The following is a 19,657-nucleotide window of genomic DNA, read 5'->3' on the forward strand; positions in this document are numbered from 1 at the left end:
GGCAGCCCCGCCTGCTCCGCCTTCCTCAGCCCTGGGGCACCGGGCTGGCCCCTGCAGGGCGACTAGCCTGAGCCCCCCGGGGCCACGGCCCAGCCGGGCAGAGAGGAGCATTCGGCCACGGGGGGCTCGGGGAGGCGCTTCGCAGATGTCTGCCCTGTGCCCTGCAGTGGCCAGACCCCGACGGCACCGTCCCCTCGTGCCCTGTGGCAGCACTGACGCACAGGCCCGCTGGAGACAGGGAGCTGGGGAGCGCAGCGGCGGGCGCTCCCCCTTCCCACAACCGGGGAGCTGGGAAAGGAAGGAGAGGGGAAAATCTCCCAGCGGAGGCCGTCACGCGGCCACGCTTCACGGCAGGCCTGATGCCCTGGGGGGAACAGGGGCTTCTAAAGCTAGGACTGGAGGACGCTGGCCCAAGCGCTGTGGCAAGGATGGGAGCCCGACTCTGCTCTCTTCCAGCCCTGTGGCTTGTCCAGCACAAAATCACAGCTTCTGTGGTTGAAACCCTCCAAAGCAAACAGAGGGAGGGTGGGGAAGGGAAGCTGGCCAGGCCAGCTGGTGGCCCTCTGATTAGGAGGGTTGGGCTCCCCTGAGGCAAGGAATCCGCACTCAGACCAGCATGTGCTCAGCACATGAAACCCTGCTCACCTCCTGCCTACCCTGCATGGGAGTGCACTAACGCAAGGGACCAGAGGAGCTAAGCTGGTGTAGGTGGGATACCAGAACACTTCCTGGGGACAGAGCCTGCAGCCTGGGTGCCAGCTCTCTGCAGGACAGAATGAGCGTTGAAATCCACGGACAGTGGGGTAGGAGCTCCAGCACCAGCCCCTCGCAGCAGGGAGGGTGCAGAAGGGAGACCTGGGGCACATCATGCCAGGAGCCGGCTGTGCTTACAGCTGCACTCACTGGCTTGGCCTGATCCAACTCATCTCACCTGCACAAGAACAGGTAAACAAGAGATGCTGGAGCCCTTCCGGAGCACAGATTTAGGCCAGGTTAAAGCAATCGTACAATCATGAGCTCAGCAGGATTTGGAAAGCATTTCTTCCTCCTGGGGGTCTGGCTCTCCCACTTGGCACCCAGCACCAAACACCTGCATCCACGCACGCCATACAGGCTCCTTGCACCAGGCCAGGGTGGCTAATACAGCTCTGCAAACACCGAGGAGTGAATCATGCCTGTGCAATGCCAGGCTACTTCGAAGCAAGCCCTGCGGTTATTCCCTTTATCTTCCTCTTACGCAAGAGCTTTCTGGAGCGCCAGGGAAGCAGCGCCAGTGGCAGTGGAAACAAGCCATGGTGGGGAGGATGCCACTTCATGGTGCAGCAAAAAAACATAGCAGGCCGGCAGCATTCAGCACCACTTTTGTGAACCCAAATGAGGGAGCCGCTCAGTTTAGGGCAGCACAGAAAGCTCAGTGCACTGACCCCACACCCAGTCATAGCTGGAGGAGGGCAAAGGGTGTAATTTAGGCTGTTTAATGAGACATTCAGACCACGAAAGCGTGCCGCTGATGGGTGCATCCAGTATTTGCTCAAAGCTGATCAAAAGCCATCATCTCCCAGTGGAGTTTGTGTGGCTTCCTGAAACACCTGGAGCGGTCCCATCACTTGCATTCACCTGAAGATAGTGCCTCAGTTTTGGTGAAACAGTCCCTGAGAGAACCAAACATTTTAGACCCCGAGTAGGGCCCTTAACCCAACAAGCTGTCTCAGCAAAGAATGGGGATGGAGCGTTATCTCCCATAGAGGGAGCTCTGTCGGGTAGCACAGCATAGTCTGGCATGAAATGTCACCAGTATTTATTGCCAGGTGTCCTAGAAGCAAGAGGAACCCTCCCTGATGAGCTCCCACATGCAATAGCTTTTGATTTATACAAAGCCCCGAGGCTGAAATACCTTTGGGGACTGCAAGTACAAGGGTGCTTGCTCAATCTTGGCCAAGGCTTGTAAAGAGTAAAGAAGTAAAGAGACTTCTGGGGTGTTACCTGTGCTTACTGTGGAGATAAAGCAAATGTTATCTGGGACAACAGAGAGCACGTACTGGCACTGGGTGAGAACACCACATTATCCTGAGAAAGAAAACCCGAGCTCAAACCTGAGCTCTCATCTACGTAAAGCGACAACCATGCTGTAAATCTGCATTCCAGCTACACCCAGGGCAGCACAAGGCAGGAGACATACCTTCCAGCCTCTCACCAAAGCGCCCAGCAGCCATCTTCACTGCCTCTAAAACCAGGAGCCCTGGGGAGAGTCAAGAGCGAGAGAAAACAGGCAAAACCGTGCCATCCTGGTTCAGCAGCTTCCAAGCTTGACTCTCCCATGGCTTTTCACCTGGGCCCACACCCATGCAGCTCTCGTTCTCAAGTGACAACGGGACTTGTGTCCCTTTGCTCGTTCACATTTCAGCCACTTACCTGTGGGTAAACAGCATGTCCTCCAAATTCTCTGCTCCCACAGGGGGAAGAACTCCCTCAGACCTGCCTCTACCACGTCTTGGCTTCTTCCTCCCCAAAACAGGGAAGGTCTCTCCTACCATCGATGAGTCCAGCACCTGGAGACACCTCGGCTAGCTGCAGAACAGAAACTGACTCCACTCCTCGCAGCCAGTGCAGAGAGACAGAGGATTCACTCTCTTCCTTCTGAGTGGGAACTGGCAGAGGTTTAAAAAGGAGAGGTGGAATGGATTTCCCACTACACATTCTGCTGTCTCAGAGCTCATCTTCTGCCCCTCAAGGCTAGAGCAAAGGGAAGTCCCAACATGCTTCTGACGTTTTGCCAAAGAAACCATTAATTGAAGCCAAGCACTACACACTGCCACCAGTATTTCTTGGTCCAAACAAGGGATTGGTGAGCCTTCAGAATTACTGCAGTAAATATCCTTTAAAGAACACTTTATTAAAAAGCAAGAAAGAAAAAAAAGATACACACACCCACAAAAAACAGCCTTAGGTTTGCTTGTATGCATAACACAGGGAAGGAGAGCTCTGCCTACAGGTTGTAAGCAGCTGAAAACATGACTAAAGGATGGTATCAACCACAGTGCAGTTTCTCAGACTTGGCAGTTTTCCTCCCTCTCTTCCACACCTGTAACACATTTCAGTTTATAGGCAGCCAGTCAAGAAGAGAGGTTGCTTGGTTTCCTTCAAGAATCTTCTCTAGAGGAAGCTGTCTGCTGCCTGCGGAACCTGGGAGAACACATTGTGGTCAAAACTAGGTTTGAACAAAAAACTAGCACAAATTCATCTTTGCTCAGCAGTGGTCCTAGACCCATGGCCCTTCAAACACAAACTACAACTAGTTTGGTGGCAGATACCATCTAGAACGACTAGTCTAGTTGAGGATGTGGATTCAAACCCAGGTTCTGCTTTCACACAGGTTTGTGACCTACCCCTGGAATCACCAGGGCAGTCTTCCAACGTATTCTCACCATTTCCTGGTTTACCTGATAGAACAGACAAGTTCTTTCGTAATTTCACAGCAAAGAAACAGCTCATCTTACTGCAAGACAGAGCTGCAGGATATACATTCAGCAGTCTTAGTGATTAACAGGTAACAAAACTAATGATGATGGACAACTTGCTCTGCTTTTGCAGCTGATCACACTCAACCTAGGCTAACTCAGTTGCTGAATCACCACCAGGCTAGTACTATAGCAAAGACCTTCCATAAACCAAAACATCCACTTTGCTGGAAAACAAAAGGAAAAGCCCAGAAAGGAAATAAGAGTCCAGACATGTTATGCAAGTCAAAGCAGATTATTTATTTATGAAACTGAAAGTGATGACCACTTGTAGTGCAATGACAAGCCCAAGTTTCTTTATCTCTATTTTGAAATGAACTATCAACTCCTGTCTCTCAAAACAATTGTGCTTTGCTATCATGTGCCTGTTCTACAGTCCCCAGACCACATAATACACACTTCACACTTCTGAGGACAAGGAAGCACCTCTTTGGAGTTCCACAGATAGTTACTTCTTCATTTTGTAACTTCTGTGACACAAAGCAATCACTCAAAGCATCTTTATTTCAATGTTTCCAGTTGCTGGATTTTGAAAGTCACATTAATGTGACTTAATAATTGTTAATTAATGATTAATCCCCCCACAAATAAGCAAAGTGCAGTGTTCTTAAATTGCAACAATGGCTCCAAGCAAGAGGCCATCACAGAAGCAATTTTTCCTAATAGAAAAATGTGATTAAAAAAAAGATTGCAAAGTATAGTCACTGAAATGTAAAAATAAACCTCTACATATAAAAATATACTGGCACTTTATGAAGGCACAACAGGAACTACCTCAGGCATCCAACCGACAGACTTTGGTACCAACCAGTACAGAAGGGTCCCCATTCCCAAGGCAGCTTGATAGAAGAAAAAAAACCTATCAAGGAACACATGATAAGTATCATTATAGTAAACACAACTGCAATATTCTCCTACCAAACTCAGCATTGAAGCAGTGCAGTGAGCACTGAACAGCTCAGTGCACATGCCCACACTGATACCAAGCAGCGGATGGGCCATGTCAAGCAATGATGCGTGGTATGGTGTGTCACTGTTGCAAGGTGGAAAACCAAGGTCTATTTTTCTGTGACAAAAACTGCCAGCAGTTGTGTTTTTTCCATATTTACATTTCTTCCGATTAGGAACAGGAAAGATCAAAGATACAGAGCACAAGCAGGTAAAAGAATTAGTGTGAATGGTACGATCTTGAGGCACTGAGCACCCACAGTGTGCAAGGGAGAGTGTGGGTGCAGACAGCTCTCTTCACCCCAGTGATACAGGTGGCCAGGGTCAGGCTGCAATCTACACCTTCTTTATTTCCGGCAGTTTCACAGGTGGCCATCCCTGCCATTTATAGTATGACACCAGCTGCTTGGGCACTTCAGCCAGAACCATCTGAGAAAGAGCTTCCCGGGGAGCCTGCAAGAACAGGGAGAATAAATCAGAAATATTGCAGAGAAAGGATTTATCAGCCCAGTGACAAACTCTCTTACAGAATTCAGAGTACAGCTCCCCACCTGCCACATCTCACTCCCTGTTTCAAGAGTTCCTTGCTGCAGTTTTAGGAGCACTTCCAGTCAGTCTCAGTGAGCACTGCTGATGAAAATCACTTGTTCCCACCCCTGCACTGCTCCCACCTCAAGCCTAGGCTCACACAGCCTTTATATGGCCCTGATCTGTGTGGGAAACTGCCCCAGCCACTAGCAATATCTCTTATTTTGGGTTTTCATTTGACTCCACTCTTCAACCCAATTCACTGTGCAACGTGCATGAAAGCTGGTGCCAACAGTGGAAGTAGGGAGGAGCTGGGGAATGACAGGACTGCTTTCAACAGCAGGGAAGACTTAGCTTAAATCACTCATGGGACTCAACATCAGACACTGACAATATGATCCCAGTTCCTTGCCTAAATGTTTCCATCCCAGGAAAGAAAACATCTCCTTTACTCCTTTAACTCTGCAATGGCCAAGAGATAGTATACTAAATCAATGATACAATGAGAGCTCTTTAAGAAAAGCTGCAAGAGACCTGCAACAAAGCACACAGTTTCGAACACAGAAGCAAACATCTCAGCTCTCACTGGGAACAAGCAGCTTGGACAGCACTTTGAGCATGCAGCTTGCTGCCTTGTCTAGACCCATGCTCATTTTTCAGATGTAAACACTGCATATATACTGGCACTAGGACTCTTCTGAAGTTAAAGACAACTTACATTTTTGAACTGTCGGAAAGGCACAAACTGGACAATGTCTCGTGCAGCTGGCTCTCCTGTCAGGGACTTCAGGACACCATTGTCTCCATCAAGGAACTCCATTGCTTTGAAATCAGCTTCACCAACTCCAACAATAATGATGGACATCGGCAGCTTAGAGGCATTAACAATTGCTTGCCTAGTTTGGTCCAGATCAGTGATCTCTCCATCTGTGATGATCAGCAAGATAAAGTATTGCTGAAAAACATTAGAAAGCACCCAGTTAGGGAGTTCAACACCAAAGCTTACATAACAGAAGGCAAATGGAGCAATTTCTTACTCTAAGAAAGAAATCAGATGGTGCTGTGGGTAAGACAAAACCAGAACATTAAAGAAACTTATGTTTATTCCCATTTTTCCATATGCATAACACCTTTCATTGTGCACTTCAGATTCACTCTGTACTAGGAAAAAGATAGAGGCTTAAATTCAATTTATAAAGAACAATTGTATCAATTGGCAGAAAGTACTAGAGGTGAGCAAAGTACTACTAAATCAACAAAGCCACATACAAAATTCATTCACTGATGTGCTGCTTTACTCACTGACATCTCAAAAAGGCTAAATTTTAATATAATGATAAATATAAATATATATTATTTATATATTGCATATATAATAATATTTTTATATTATATATAATATAAATATAACAATAAATATAATAATAAAAGCCTTCTTTTTTAGTTACCAATAATTTAAATTGTAAGTATTAGAAATCTCAAAATACAGCAGTGACAAATGTCATGACACAAAGGCACTCTAGAGATAACAAAAGGGGACGAATACAGGAGCTTTTCTAGAAAGAAAAAAATACCTCAAACCAACACATTAGCATGGTAAAGTGTTTAAAATTTCCTTCCTTTTCCAGAGGCTAAGGTTTAGTACCTGGTTCTGAAATGAGCAACCACTGTTTTATAGCAGCTATCTACAGACTTAAAATGAAAATAAAAAATGAGAGACACACAATGAAAATAAAAGAAAACTGAATTTCCAATTCCAAAATCCAGTTAACACAAGTATGTTGTATGGTTGTACCCCATTACTGACAGATTCTTTATTTAAATAGTTAGTTTTTCATCTGTAAGAAAAAGTAGAGATATTTAACATATAAAGAGAAATAAGAAGATTCCCCCAAGTGTTGGGAAGGGTAAAAAATACCCTCAGAAATGTAAAAAATGGATCTCCTTAGATCAAGCACCTCATAGTGTGGGAAATGCATTCAACGTACACACAAATGTAAGTATAACCAAAAATACTGACACAGCTAGACCATAAAGCAAGTATCAGAGTGTACATCAAAATTCCTTCTGACTGGTCTGTCAGAACGGAATCAGTTAAATCTATCAGGAAATATGAGTCCTTCATCCTTAAGCTAATAGAATGAAGTTTAAAGAAATGGAGTTGAATTTTAACAGCAGCCATGGCCATGCAAGCACACAAATAAGACATGCAACACAACTGTAGGGTAGCATGGATGCTCTGCAATGCAATTAGCATACTGATTTAACAGTTCTCAGACTCCTTTGTTAATCTGGCCCTCTAGATATCCTGATTCTGCATGCCACCACAGTGGGACAGATAGTCAAGCACTCTGATATTTTTCATGGAGGCAGTCTTTGAATATACTCTTGAGAGCAAAATTGTTTGGAATAAAATATATAGGGCCCCTCTATACTGTACACATTCCCTACAGGTGATGGAGCTTGGCAAGAGAGGTTAGAGTGAGGCAACTGCTGACAGAGTCCAACTGGTCTAAAAGCCAACACAGCACCCCTGTATACTTCAATAGTAAGTACAATGCCAGCAAACTGTGCAAAGGAGAAATGAGTATCACTTGAGCAATGGAAACTAATGTCAATGTCTACCAAGTACAGGTTCATATCAATATGTACCAAGACAGTACCAACAGCCTCTCTGTAGGCTGGTAGGACAGGACCAAACTTGGGATCCTAAGGAAGGAAGACAACATCACTTTACCATTCCATTCTATCCCATCATGAACATGGAAAACGGAAACATCAACCCAATGCAGATCCACAGGAAAGGACGTGCACTCACTGAAGCAGTTCCTTGTTGTGCCGACTGTGCTGCAAATCTTGCCACGTGATTTATAATAGGAGAGAAATTGGTTGGCCCATAGAGTCGGATCTGAGGAAGGATCTGGCGGTAGGCATCCACTATCCCTTGGATCCCTGTAACACAAGGAAGGCAAGCTGCCACAAGAGCCTCACAACTTCTCCAGTAATTATTTTATAAGCATTACTAAATAGTAAGGCAAAAGGATAACAACTCTCACACAGCTGTGAACTCCTCAAGGACAAATAGGCAGCAGGATAACAGCAAATACATACAGCACAGGGCTGAAACCAGTGGATATCTGCAGAGATAGGATTTGCAGATTTCTCCCCCATTCTACATTCTTCACATTACTCTTTGTGCCTCTAACATCAAAAGCTCACGGAAGTTGCAGGAAAAATAATCCAGTGAAGGCATACTGATGACTACGTTTACCTTGTTCTTTCTACCTTGTCATCCAATTTGTCTTGTTTAATTGCTTACAGTCTAATTAGACAACAAGGGCAGAAGCTCTCTGGAACAGTAACTTTTTATTTTCCTTGCGTGAAAGTTAGGCAATGATCCCTGGTTCAGGATTCAAACATTTCTGTAACAGAAATAGCAAACCCTAAGGTTTTTCCTACGCAAGAAGCTTTTAAAAAATTTTGTTTAGTTAACCTGAGAAAAGTTTAATTTTAAATGGTGCATATTCTTCTGTGGATCCATCTAAATTGGCCTATTCCTGGCTTGTATCAATGTAGCTTGATTTGCCACTGCTGCTTGCATTGTCCACCATGCAGGTTTGAGGTAACTCTCAAAACTGCTGCACAGGGACCCTTAAAGGGCAAAGACACAGATCCCAATCCCAATGAGGCAGACAATGCTGAACTGACCGAGGAAATGCTTGGATTTTAACACTGAATCTCAGGTTCCATTTTTTGTTGGCTTTCAACCAGAGAAAAAAAATCTGAACTGAGTTAAAAATGCTTGTTCAAGAACAATTCTGTGTCACTGCATGCTGAGAGAGTTCTTAGTCCTAAAAGGTCATAATCCAACTTAAGAGAGCAGCTATTAAAAACAGCTGAAACAACCTCCACTAAAGAAGATGGCTATAAAGAAAATAAGCTTTTAAGACAACCCTTTAAAAGATAACATTCAAACATATACACATTGCTGATGAAGTAACCATGGTCTCTAACAGCCTTAGCAGATGGTCGCTCTGTAAGTATGACTAGCACAGGCACATTGCTGATCTGAATCCACTGCCACCTATAACATCCCAGAAGTAACCAAGTTGCAGCAACAAAAATTTTAGCACAGATTAACAATCAAATTAAATCTAGACCCCTTCACTGGAGCTTACATAGACCGCACAGAAGTCTGCACCAAAACACATCCACTCTTGTCAGCATCCAAGTGAGAGTAAATCAAGTTTGCTGCATGTCTTGGTGCTGCATCTGTTTTTCACCAGTTATGAAAGACATACAACACTTCAAATGTCCGTCACTCAGTGAAATATTAATAAAGAGGTGTCCTCACCTTGACAGTAAGGGTTGCTGGGGTTGAAGTTCAAAGCAAACTCATGAGATACCTAGGAAAGGGGACATTACAAATAGTTAGGGGATGCAGACATGGACAGAGCAACTGCCCAGCATTGCGAAGGCCCTACCTGCCAGCTAGGAGGAACCTGAGCTCCAAACCCAAACGCAGGAAACAGCTTGTCCCTGGAGAGAAAGGGCAACAAGAAGAAATAAGAACGAACAATTCTTTAAAAACTCACTATTGTGTTTTATTCCCAGAAAGCAGCTGGAGACCAAGGTTCAATTCCTGCCACAAGGAATGGGTACACCATCTAGCTCCCCATGGCCAGCCACCAGTTACCCAAGGGTTGACAGTTTCAGAATTTGTTTCAGTGCAGCACTCCACAGGACTCAGGAGATTTCAGACTAGCAAGAGAAAAGCCAACCCAACCACAGCCTGGCTAAAGGACAGAGCTGACAAACATGTTCCCATTGAATCAAACAGGGCATTCATGTTTGAAATGCACCATCAGCCACAAGGGATTAGTGACCAGCTAAAGCAGCATTACAGAGTAACCCAGGGCCATAAAAGGGCAGACCTGGAGGGACAAATCAAGCAAATATGCCAAATTACAAAGGGCTGCCACTGCCCTCCCTGACAGTGACAGCAGCAGGAGGAAGCAGTAGCAGCTCCTGAAGGGATCTCCCAAGGAAAGGTAGCACCTCAGTCATTCAAACGCTACAGCTCTGGAAAAAGCTATCAGCCTTGATCACTGACACCCACTGTGACACATTTTTGATGCGGTAGCTAGATCAGTTAAGATCATTACATACGTATCATAATCCTGGACTACACTTCCCACACTCCAGATGGCAATCAGGTACTCATTTATCCCGTCTGGGCTAATGTAGTGAAGCGAATCTGGTGACTTGGGATCTCCGTTGGAGCCAGTGAAGTCTACGCCCACCTAATCAGTCAGGAGGATGAAAGCAAGTCACTGATGCATCGCCATAAGCAAATAAGAACTAACCATACCCAGAAACAGAGGATTAGACCAGACCCACATAGCTCCCTTCCTCCCAGGCACATAGGCAACCCTATACAGGGACAGGCAAACAAGCCTGCGTACCTTTTCCCACTGGGGTACACGCATGTTTAAGAAGTAGTAATCCTTTCCACTGATAGACTGAACCCATTTCTCAAAAGAAGTTTAAGAAACCCTAGTTCCATTAAAGTTGCTACTTGATCACAAAAAGTAAAAAATATAGGATCATTTGTTTTTTTCAGTCTTCACTGCAAATTCACACTGCATTTGCAGTCATTCACACTGAAAAAAAAAGTACTAATCACAACTTCATTGCTCTTGTCTTGTCATCTACCAAGATGTGCAGTGGGGAAACAACTCACTGTAAAGTTAATCTGGCAGCCTCCCATGACGTAGTCCAGAAACGAATATTCTGTCTCAATCTAGAGGAACAGACATACAGTGTTACAATTCCTCCCCATAAGAACATATTTCATTACGATCAGAAAATAAAAAAGGCAAAAAACAACAAAAATCTTCCTACCTTGCAGGATTTTATCCTAACAATGCCAGAGTTTTTGTAGCTCTTTTTCTTTTGCTTTTTCTCAGGATGAATGCATTCAAATTCCACCTACAGAAAGCAAGCATGCAAGAAGCAAGTTCCAAAATATCTGCATTTACAGCAGGGCAAATTATTGAAACAGAACGGTGTCAGACATCATACAATTTCAGAGTTACCCAAATATCTGGCAGAATTCCGAAACTTAATTTTGAAAAGGTTTGCAACTACTTTGTCTGCTATCTGGCAAGTTAAATGGGATGCGCTTTTGCTACCAGCACTGGGCAAAACACGAGGAAAGACCTCAGAGAAGTCTCTCTCCTCAACAACGTAACTATTATTCTGTATGCAATCATGGAATACTGTCATTGTATCAGAGGGAAAAAAAGTCCATCACAAATACGAGCATTTCTCTTAACATAATCAGGTTCTTTTTCAGTTAAGGGAAGGGAATGCACTCAAACAGAAGATGAGGAGGCAAAATCTCGGAGTTGGGGAGGCCAAAAAAGCCTAGGTCACAGGTTCCCAACGGCACTGTTTGACTGTTTTGTTTCACTCGCATTAGTTCTGATTTCACACAGGCTAGGGAAAAAGGCAAGAATCTTCCACCAGCTTTAGGATTACAACCACAGAAATCAAGTTGGCTGGCAACTGGAAGCAGCCCTAGGCTACGTCCTGTGTGCGGATTCATCTGTCTGAATTCAGACGAGACATCTCCGTGAGAATGAGAGTTCAGGCTTTCACTGCAGACAACAGAGAGAAACCAGCACCACCAGCAAATGATTCAACTTATTCTAAACTGGATGCCCAAGACAAGGTAAGAAGAGTGCCCCTTGGAAGCACTGCTTCTCGCCATTAGCTAGAAAGACGACCAGAGTGCTCGTGAGGGTGACCAGCTCAAGCACAAATGTTATCTGAGACAAGCCCTACCTCTGGACTCGTCTGTTAAAGCATGAACAAGCCCTTTTATTTCCACTTGACTCAGCAGAGGCAAAAGCAAGCTGAACTGCTGGGAAAAGTGGCTGTCAGCCAGCAGACAACGGGCTGAAAGATGTCTTTAGGAATAGGAATGGTAACAGTACCCAAGGAAAACAGAGCAATGTAATTCCCACACCAGGTTTTATTCTTCCCAGATGTTGGCTTAGTAATACAAAGATACAGACAGAAAAATTAACTTTTGGAGGCAACAACTAAAAATATATCTCTGAGGTCAATATTAAAAACGGTTTGTGAAAGACTGAATTATGGACTAAGCAGGGGATTGAGAAAGCTCACCGGAGAGCAGTCACCTGCTTTCTGCAGCTGAGTCAGGTTAGTTTCAAAAGTGCCTATCAAGTCATGCGACCCGTCGCTGTCATGATCTGCACACTGTACCTGAAAGGGAAGAGAGAGTGAGCAATGGGCAAGCGTACTGCATTAGGGAGAACGGCAGCTGCTCACCACATGAACTCCTGCTTCCGACAGCTTTGCAGCGATGCCAGTGAACTCCTCTATCACACCTGAACTGGTGGTGTCATCCATATCACTAAATGAAACCTGATAGTAAGAGACACACCCAGAGTGAATCTCAGAAAAAGGAAGATGTTCAATTGCTCACCCATTGAAGTACGCATAGTGAAAGTTTTAATTAAAAGCTTTCCCCAGTTTAAACACAAGAAATAAAAAAAAAAAAAAAAAAAAAAAAAAAGAAAAAAAAAAATAAAAACCCCACAAAAACCCCCAACATTTCACAGCCCAGATGTATAAATGCGAGATCATTCAGGACAAGATATGCAACTGGGGTAATGGGAAGAAGCAATTAAAAGTTTGTTATCTAAGCACTTTCTGAATATACTCTTTTCTTCTGCCCAGCAATAGCATCTATTTACAATGAAACTGCAATTCCACAGAGCACTAAGTCTGTCTTTTTCTGCATCTTATACCAATCAAATTATAAATACTTAATTAATATCCAGTCATGTTTAAATCAGCATGAAAGCTTCAGAACTAGATAATGCAAAGGAGCAATGCATTTAAAAATAAAAATATGCTAGTAACTATGGCTTAGAGCAAACACAGTAAGACCTATATTGTCAATAGCTCCCCACAAAATCAACTATGTGGAGCATTTATAACATGCACAATACACACGACTGCAGAACACAAGTAATTCCAGAAGCAGTCAATCAAGAAACAGTTTGTGAACAGCTGCTTCCTCCCCACTGAAGTTCACATGCTACACAGATTCAAAAGCTCTCTTTCTTAGATCTGCCTTTGGTAATCAAGAAACTGATGTTACTCCAGTACAAACCACAGTGACAGCTTTCTCCTCAGGACGAAGAGACAAGATGAACCCATGGGTAACACCTCGATAAGGATGTCAAATTCAATGGCTAGATATCTGAATTTGAGACAGGGTTCTTTTAGGACTACTTTGATCCACCAGGGATCTGCCACTGGTATGAGTGGGAAACCTGTACAAAAAGCCAGGTGAGAATTATGGCCTAATCTAGCCACCTAAATGGGAAGCACCGTGTCATCCTTCAGTCTCTTAATGGGAAAACAAGACCACCTTAGAGACTGTGCTCCCCTTCCCAACCCACCACCTTTCCACTCCTCTCTTCTACATGCTCCACCATGAAGCAACTCCCACCCTCCTGCCTGAACTTCACTCCGCCTCCCTCAACAATTCTGATGTTTAAACGTCACTCAAAAGCAACTGCATTATGCCAGAGAGGCCAGCGAAGGAGGCTCTCGTGCAGAAGCCAGGGCGCGGACTCCCGGTGCAGGGTCTCCTTGGCACCAATACACCTGGAGAACTGCAGAGAATTCAGCAGTCGTCACCTCCACGCACCTCCTCTCCCCTCCTGCTTGCTCCCGCTCCCCCTCTCAGCCACACCAATAAAATTGTATTTAGGACAAGTTTCATTATTACTTCACACCATGATATGGCTTAAAACAAACCTCTTTTTGCAATGGTTTTCTAACACTGGCCAAGATTCACTGTATGCAGCCCAAAGCATGGTGCTGCTGCAAACAAAATCCTGCTAGCAATACTGCAGGACACTGTATATAGTTATTTACTGATGAATTGTTTCTTCGCAAATGAACTATCCAATATTCATTACGAGCCGTGGAATACAGTCAGTGGGTAAAAGGCCCCTTTCACCTACAGGAGTAACTTTCAAAATTCACCGAAAATGGATTTGCCTTTATGTATATGCCATCAAACGTGGACTGGTAGCTTTAGTCCCAATACCAACACCCACAAATTTCACATTTGCTATTTCCGTTTAAATAACTACGGGGGAGAGATGCTACTTTCATTTGCCCCTGTTTTTAACAAAACTATCAAGAAGATTAGGCTGTGTCACAAATCTGAGCTGTTCTTAACACAGAATAAGGAGAATGTCACTCTACATCACAATGAAGAAAGAATTACCAAAGTATTAGGTAGCATCATTAATTTGATCAAAAGATTTATGTTCACATACATATTCAGTACGTAATCCTCATACACAGCTAGCAAAGCTGATGTTTAGGGGACACATCAAAATGGCTGTTTCCACTACACTGAAGTACAAGGAGTTCTCCCTTCACTGGCTACCATTATTTCATGTGTAATTGTTCCTACATAAATTTTTGGAAGCCTCAAACAATAGGTTCAGAGCAGCAAATACCAGATGAAAAATTAAACACCAGTGCAATATTATGTTCTTTAGTGCTGCTAGTGAAACTCCTGCCTGTCAGCCTGGATTCCCCTTTCTGACTGACTTCACTAACCTGCTAAGTACAAGAACAGTATAATCCTTTTTCACAGCTGTACCGTGAAACTTAATAGATTATTTGCATATACATTGAGAATTTTGGCTGAAATGAACTAACAGCAAAAATCTATCCTTTTTAAGAAGCAGGTCATTCTAAAGTGAATTCCAAAGCACAGAACGCTTCTGGAAGGCAAACAAACAAAACCCCCCAAAACAAAACAAAAAACCAAAACAAACCAACCAACCAAAACAAAAGCAAAACAAACAAAAAAACCCAAACAAAACAAAACACCAACCACACAAATCTTTTTGGACTATAGCAAATATAGCTTCATATAACAGAATGTGTAAACCATGCCATCTCAGTTTTGACAAATGATAATATGCATCTCCTTGCCATCTCCTTTCTACATTTGCTGCTCACTTTTGGACCAAGAGGACTTCTTTCTGACCTAAGACTGTTGATTCCCCAACAGTAAAAGCTCATGAACACCACTTAGAACATTGCCACGTATCAACAAGCCTAGCACACCTGAACATCTATTTCCAGGTTAATAATGTCAGTAATTCTTTGGACCTGCCATGCTGCACAAATAAAAACATTAGCATGCATGCTTTTTGCTAAACCTTTCAGATCAAACTTCCAACATGAGATTTCTTCACAGACAGGATGAGGCAGAAAATTCTGCAAATGGAAAGTGTTTAGGAGTTGGACAAGCAGAGAGAGACTATACTCACATAGAACTATCTATGGATTTAAATGCCTTTACATTATCAATGCATTGCTTAGAACAGAAATTAACAAATTAATTTGCTATCAGATTTTCTTTTGTGGAAACTTATTAAAAGGTGTAATTATTCCGCTACCACCTCCATAAGCCAGGACCAGAGAGAATTAGTCATCACATACAAGACCACAAGGAATTGCAGTTCTGACTCAAAACCAAACTTTTAGTTGGAACAGATTGAAAAAGAGTTGGGACAAGCCTGCCAGTCTCATGAACAAATGAATCTGACAGATACATTAAGGTCCTCTCTATGTCAGTATCCTAAGGCACTCAAGCTTGTCCAACATATATGAGTTTCTCAGTTAACTTAGAAACAGTACTAGAAATACACAATTTAAAAAACAAAAAAAAAAAACAAAACCAACAAAAAAAAAGCCACTAAAACCCAACCTGAAACCCTAGCCAGAATAGTGAAAAAATCAGTTGTAATTCTTCTTCTGACTAATCATTAGAAAGTGTGTCACTTCTGCATTTCCTGACTTCTCAATTTGACAACGCATGAAATTTTAATACAGACTTCATACTTAATAGACGTATAATCACTTATCTGCCACATTACTATTCTAGAAAGGCAATCCAAAAAATTTAAATATGACTAGACAACCTGATAACTCATAGTTAACATCAACTGAGATTAGATTACTTATAACAACAAAGAGAATTTCTGAAGGCTGTACCTTGATAGGTTTATTAAAATCTCCACCACAGAACGTCTGCAAGGGAACACTGAACTTCCTCCAGCATGGATTTAAGTTGTTCTTAATCACCTTAAAAAAATTACAGCGTAACGTCATGTGAGGGATGCGGCATGCAAGTCACTAAGAAACACAATATGAGGGTTCTGCACAGCTATCTAAGAACAGCCTCAGCCAATTCAACCCTGACATGCATGGACGGCCAAGCAAAAGCTCTGTAAGAAATAAAAGCTTGAAGTTCAGGGTAAAGTTAAATTTTAGAGCCAAGCCAACCTAAGAGCTCATCACCACTGAAAGGGAAGAGAGTCCTGCCACTCTTCTCACTTGGTGCATGGTTGGACTCTTCACTGAGCCAGCTTAATCCAGTCACCAGGCAGCAAAATAAACAATTTTCTGCCAGGTCAGTGAGCAGAATCCCTTGTTTAGGATACAAGACAACTTTCATTGCAGAACTGGTGCAAAGCATGACCAGGAGTGGGACTCCTACTTTTGGTAGGAGTAAGCTGTCTGATCAACTCAAGAAAAACATCAGTGTAGAAATACTACCTCTGATCTGTACACCAGCTGCCACGTTCCAGCATCACTCTGCTTGTAAAACTCCAAAAATGGATCCGATTTACCTAAGAAATCCTGCAAACAAAAACCCAACAGAAGTAATCAGCCTCCTATATTTTACTCAGATGAGAGAAGAGCTGGCTAATCAGTACACAATACTTCAAACAAAGCACAAAGTCAAACAAACTATACATTTGTTTTCCTCTCTTTTATTTTACTTTTCTCTTTTAAACTGCTGCACTTTCTAAGTCATCAGAATTTATCAGCTCTGATTCCAAGACTGCCGCCTCAGACCATTTTTGTCACTATAAATCACATCATTTTGCTGACTGAGCAGTGAGGTCACTAAATCCCTGGATTGGTTTTTGGCTTAAAATAACATCGAGGCAGCATACCTAAATTTCCACCTTTTCTTCCTTAACAACATTACAGAAAGCTCAGTTCACAGCTACAATATTCGTTGGAGACAATTATGTAACTGAACTGTATTAATATACAGAATATTCCAAAGCCAAAATAATCCCCCAAAACCTAAACCTGGTGGTTGAGTTACTGGTTTAACATTGTGGTTTTCAACATGAAATTATGTCTCCAGTTTACTTCACTGTAAGTAACAAAACACAGTGAGCCTTTTTTCGTACATGGATTACCTAGCTTAGTTGAATGTCTGCAAATACAAAGAGATTCCTGGCCAAAAGGCACTAACTGTAAATATCACAGAAGCAGGCAATATAATTAAAAAAAAAAAAATCAATACCTTTTTGTCCAAGTTTCGAGCTTCAATTTCCAAGTACACAACCCTAGTGTCTTTAATCTCCTCTGCTGAAATCTGTGCCACAGAGAATTAAAAAAAAAAAAATCAATACCTTTTTGTCCAAGTTTCGAGCTTCAATTTCCAAGTACACAACCCTAGTGTCTTTAATCCCCTCTGCTGAAATCTGTGCCACAAAAATTTAAAAAAAAAAAAAAAAATTAAACAAGAAACCCCACAGAGTTTTGCTTGTACTTTGTCCATGAAAGAAACTGTAGTTACAAATATCTATCTTTCCTGTACACGTGTAGCGTTTGAAGATATACTGACAGAAAACCAGAAATGTTACTTTCTCCCAGACAACATACAAAAGAATGAGAAACCATTTTTTCCACACAAAAACCTTATTTACCATAATGGTGCCCTTTCCTGCTGGCTTTCCCTGCTTCAATTCCAGCGGTCGGGTGAACGCCGAGCTGGACACAACCTAAGGTTAAAAGACAAATAATATAAATATCAAGTTAGACAAAGAGCAAAGAATTACTCTTCAGGAGCAAAATTTTCAAACTCTCCGAAAAGATCTAAAAGGATTTAAATGCATTTCCAACAGTGAAGGCCATCAGAGTTTGTGCTCCCGAATGGCTGAACAGTCTGAAAATTATCTTTTCTCACTATACACAGAACAGTACCCACTAACATCTCCAAGCTTAACTTTAGCCTCCTGTTTTTGCTACCCTCAAGACACAAGAGGCATTTTCATCACAAGTAGCCAAAAAGCTTTTAAAAATCAGAAAAGACTATTTAATTTACCAAGTCTTTCTTTAATAACATGAACCCCACTTTTCTTCTCCTACCTGGCTATATAAACCCCTCCTCAGAAAATGAATACAGAATCTCAAATAGCCTTACTTCCCCAAATTTACTGCCTGATGATCACTTTGTGCAAAGGAAACTCCATTAGAGCTCTCCAAGCACCGGGCCTTCCTCACGCCCAGACTGCCTTTAGTGCTGCAAGCGCCTCTTAAGTTAAGCAATTAATGGCAAACCATGTACATTTCTAACCTTCACTTTGTGATTGACACAATGATTTTTCTAACTACATTCAGTAGTAATGCGAACTAACCTGTTCAACAAGATGTTTTCAAATTTGAATGTGTCGAAGCCTTTGATAAAGAGTCTTTCACCCCATTTTTCATAGTAAACCCAATGTTTGCTACTTTGTAGATCGCTTAACACACCTCTACACATACCTGTCCCAACGTGCACTCGATCCCTCCAAGGTAGTCATCGTCATTTAAATCAAAGGACTTGTTATCGATATCATACACACCGAATTTCAGCTTCTGCACTTTCTCAAAGTAGTAGTCCACAACCAGTTTCTTGCAGAATTCAGGGTTTTGGCAGTTCTTAATCCTCTCCGTGCGATCTAGCTGCACAAACACGGAAGCAAAGCCATTGATGATGAGCAAGAACCACGCTTTCTCCCACACAGCTTTTAATCTGCGCCCCCAGTCCTCTGCGCTGGTTGAACACAGGCACCAGCCAGGCTACGCACCCCAGACCGTGCTTCGTGCTCGGTCTGACTGACTGACGCAGACTGACCAACGGAGACTCAATGACAGCTCTCCAAGAAAGGAAATTGCATCCGATAATAAACATTACTGTACAGGAAAACTCAGAAAATTAGGGCAAAAGAGGCTGGTGAAACACTGTATTCTGGACTGCGTGCTCTGGGGTAAAGGAAAGAGGACAGGCCACATCATTACAGGCAAACGAACGTGCTCATGCAACTCTAAGCAAACATATGAGCAATTAATGAAACCAATGAATGTAAAACTCCAAACAGAATTTGAGCATGGGCATCGGGGACTGCTCATTGAATGTAAATCTGAATTAAATGTATCACACACCCACTAAGAAAACCAACGGGATGGAAACGGGGAAAACCCGGTGTGTTTGCACCCGACGGCAAAGCCGGGGCTGACAGCTACCCTTACCTCAGCCCACTGGCCACCGCCCACGTCCTGTAGCAAGACGCAGAGGGGATCCGACCTGGAGCCCAGGTCCCTGTCGAGGAGGCTCCGGCAAGACACCGACAGCTCCACCCTGGACACGCACCCGGCCATCTGCGGGCAGAGCAGAGGGTCAGACTGCCCGCCCGGCCGCGCTGCCCTCCCGCGCCGCCGCCCCTCGCCGGGGCGGGCCGCTC

At 43.2% G+C, this 19,657-nt stretch overlaps 2 protein-coding genes across 2 annotated transcripts in view; both read right to left on the reverse strand.

Annotated features, from left to right (window-relative positions):
- The window catches only part of LOC103902239 (fer-1-like protein 4), a 44,153-nt gene extending 41,940 nt beyond the window's left edge, over positions 1–2,213 (reverse strand). Inside the window, exon 1 of the mRNA XM_019473117.1 lies at positions 2,180–2,213. Within this exon, the coding sequence (XP_019328662.1) occupies positions 2,180–2,213 (34 nt within the window). The remainder of the gene's footprint in view (positions 1–2,179) is intronic.
- A 1,526-nt stretch (positions 2,214–3,739) lies between these two features.
- CPNE1 (copine 1) overlaps positions 3,740–19,657 on the reverse strand; it is a 41,611-nt gene continuing 25,693 nt past the window's right edge. The window contains exons 2-16 of the mRNA XM_009283240.2: positions 19,446–19,574; positions 18,699–18,878; positions 17,861–17,935; positions 17,455–17,526; positions 16,689–16,772; positions 16,125–16,214; positions 12,189–12,287; positions 10,899–10,985; positions 10,738–10,797; positions 10,164–10,297; positions 9,479–9,533; positions 9,349–9,400; positions 7,813–7,946; positions 5,713–5,949; positions 3,740–4,919 (exon numbers count right to left, since the gene is read on the reverse strand). Of these exons, the coding sequence (XP_009281515.1) occupies positions 4,803–4,919; positions 5,713–5,949; positions 7,813–7,946; positions 9,349–9,400; positions 9,479–9,533; positions 10,164–10,297; positions 10,738–10,797; positions 10,899–10,985; positions 12,189–12,287; positions 16,125–16,214; positions 16,689–16,772; positions 17,455–17,526; positions 17,861–17,935; positions 18,699–18,878; positions 19,446–19,574 (1,605 nt within the window). The 3' untranslated portion in view covers positions 3,740–4,802. The remainder of the gene's footprint in view (positions 4,920–5,712; positions 5,950–7,812; positions 7,947–9,348; positions 9,401–9,478; positions 9,534–10,163; positions 10,298–10,737; positions 10,798–10,898; positions 10,986–12,188; positions 12,288–16,124; positions 16,215–16,688; positions 16,773–17,454; positions 17,527–17,860; positions 17,936–18,698; positions 18,879–19,445; positions 19,575–19,657) is intronic.

The sequence above is a fragment of the Aptenodytes forsteri genome, unplaced genomic scaffold (assembly GCF_000699145.1).
Source record: "Aptenodytes forsteri isolate BGI_AS27 unplaced genomic scaffold, ASM69914v1 Scaffold38, whole genome shotgun sequence".
Lineage (NCBI taxonomy): Eukaryota > Metazoa > Chordata > Aves > Sphenisciformes > Spheniscidae > Aptenodytes > Aptenodytes forsteri.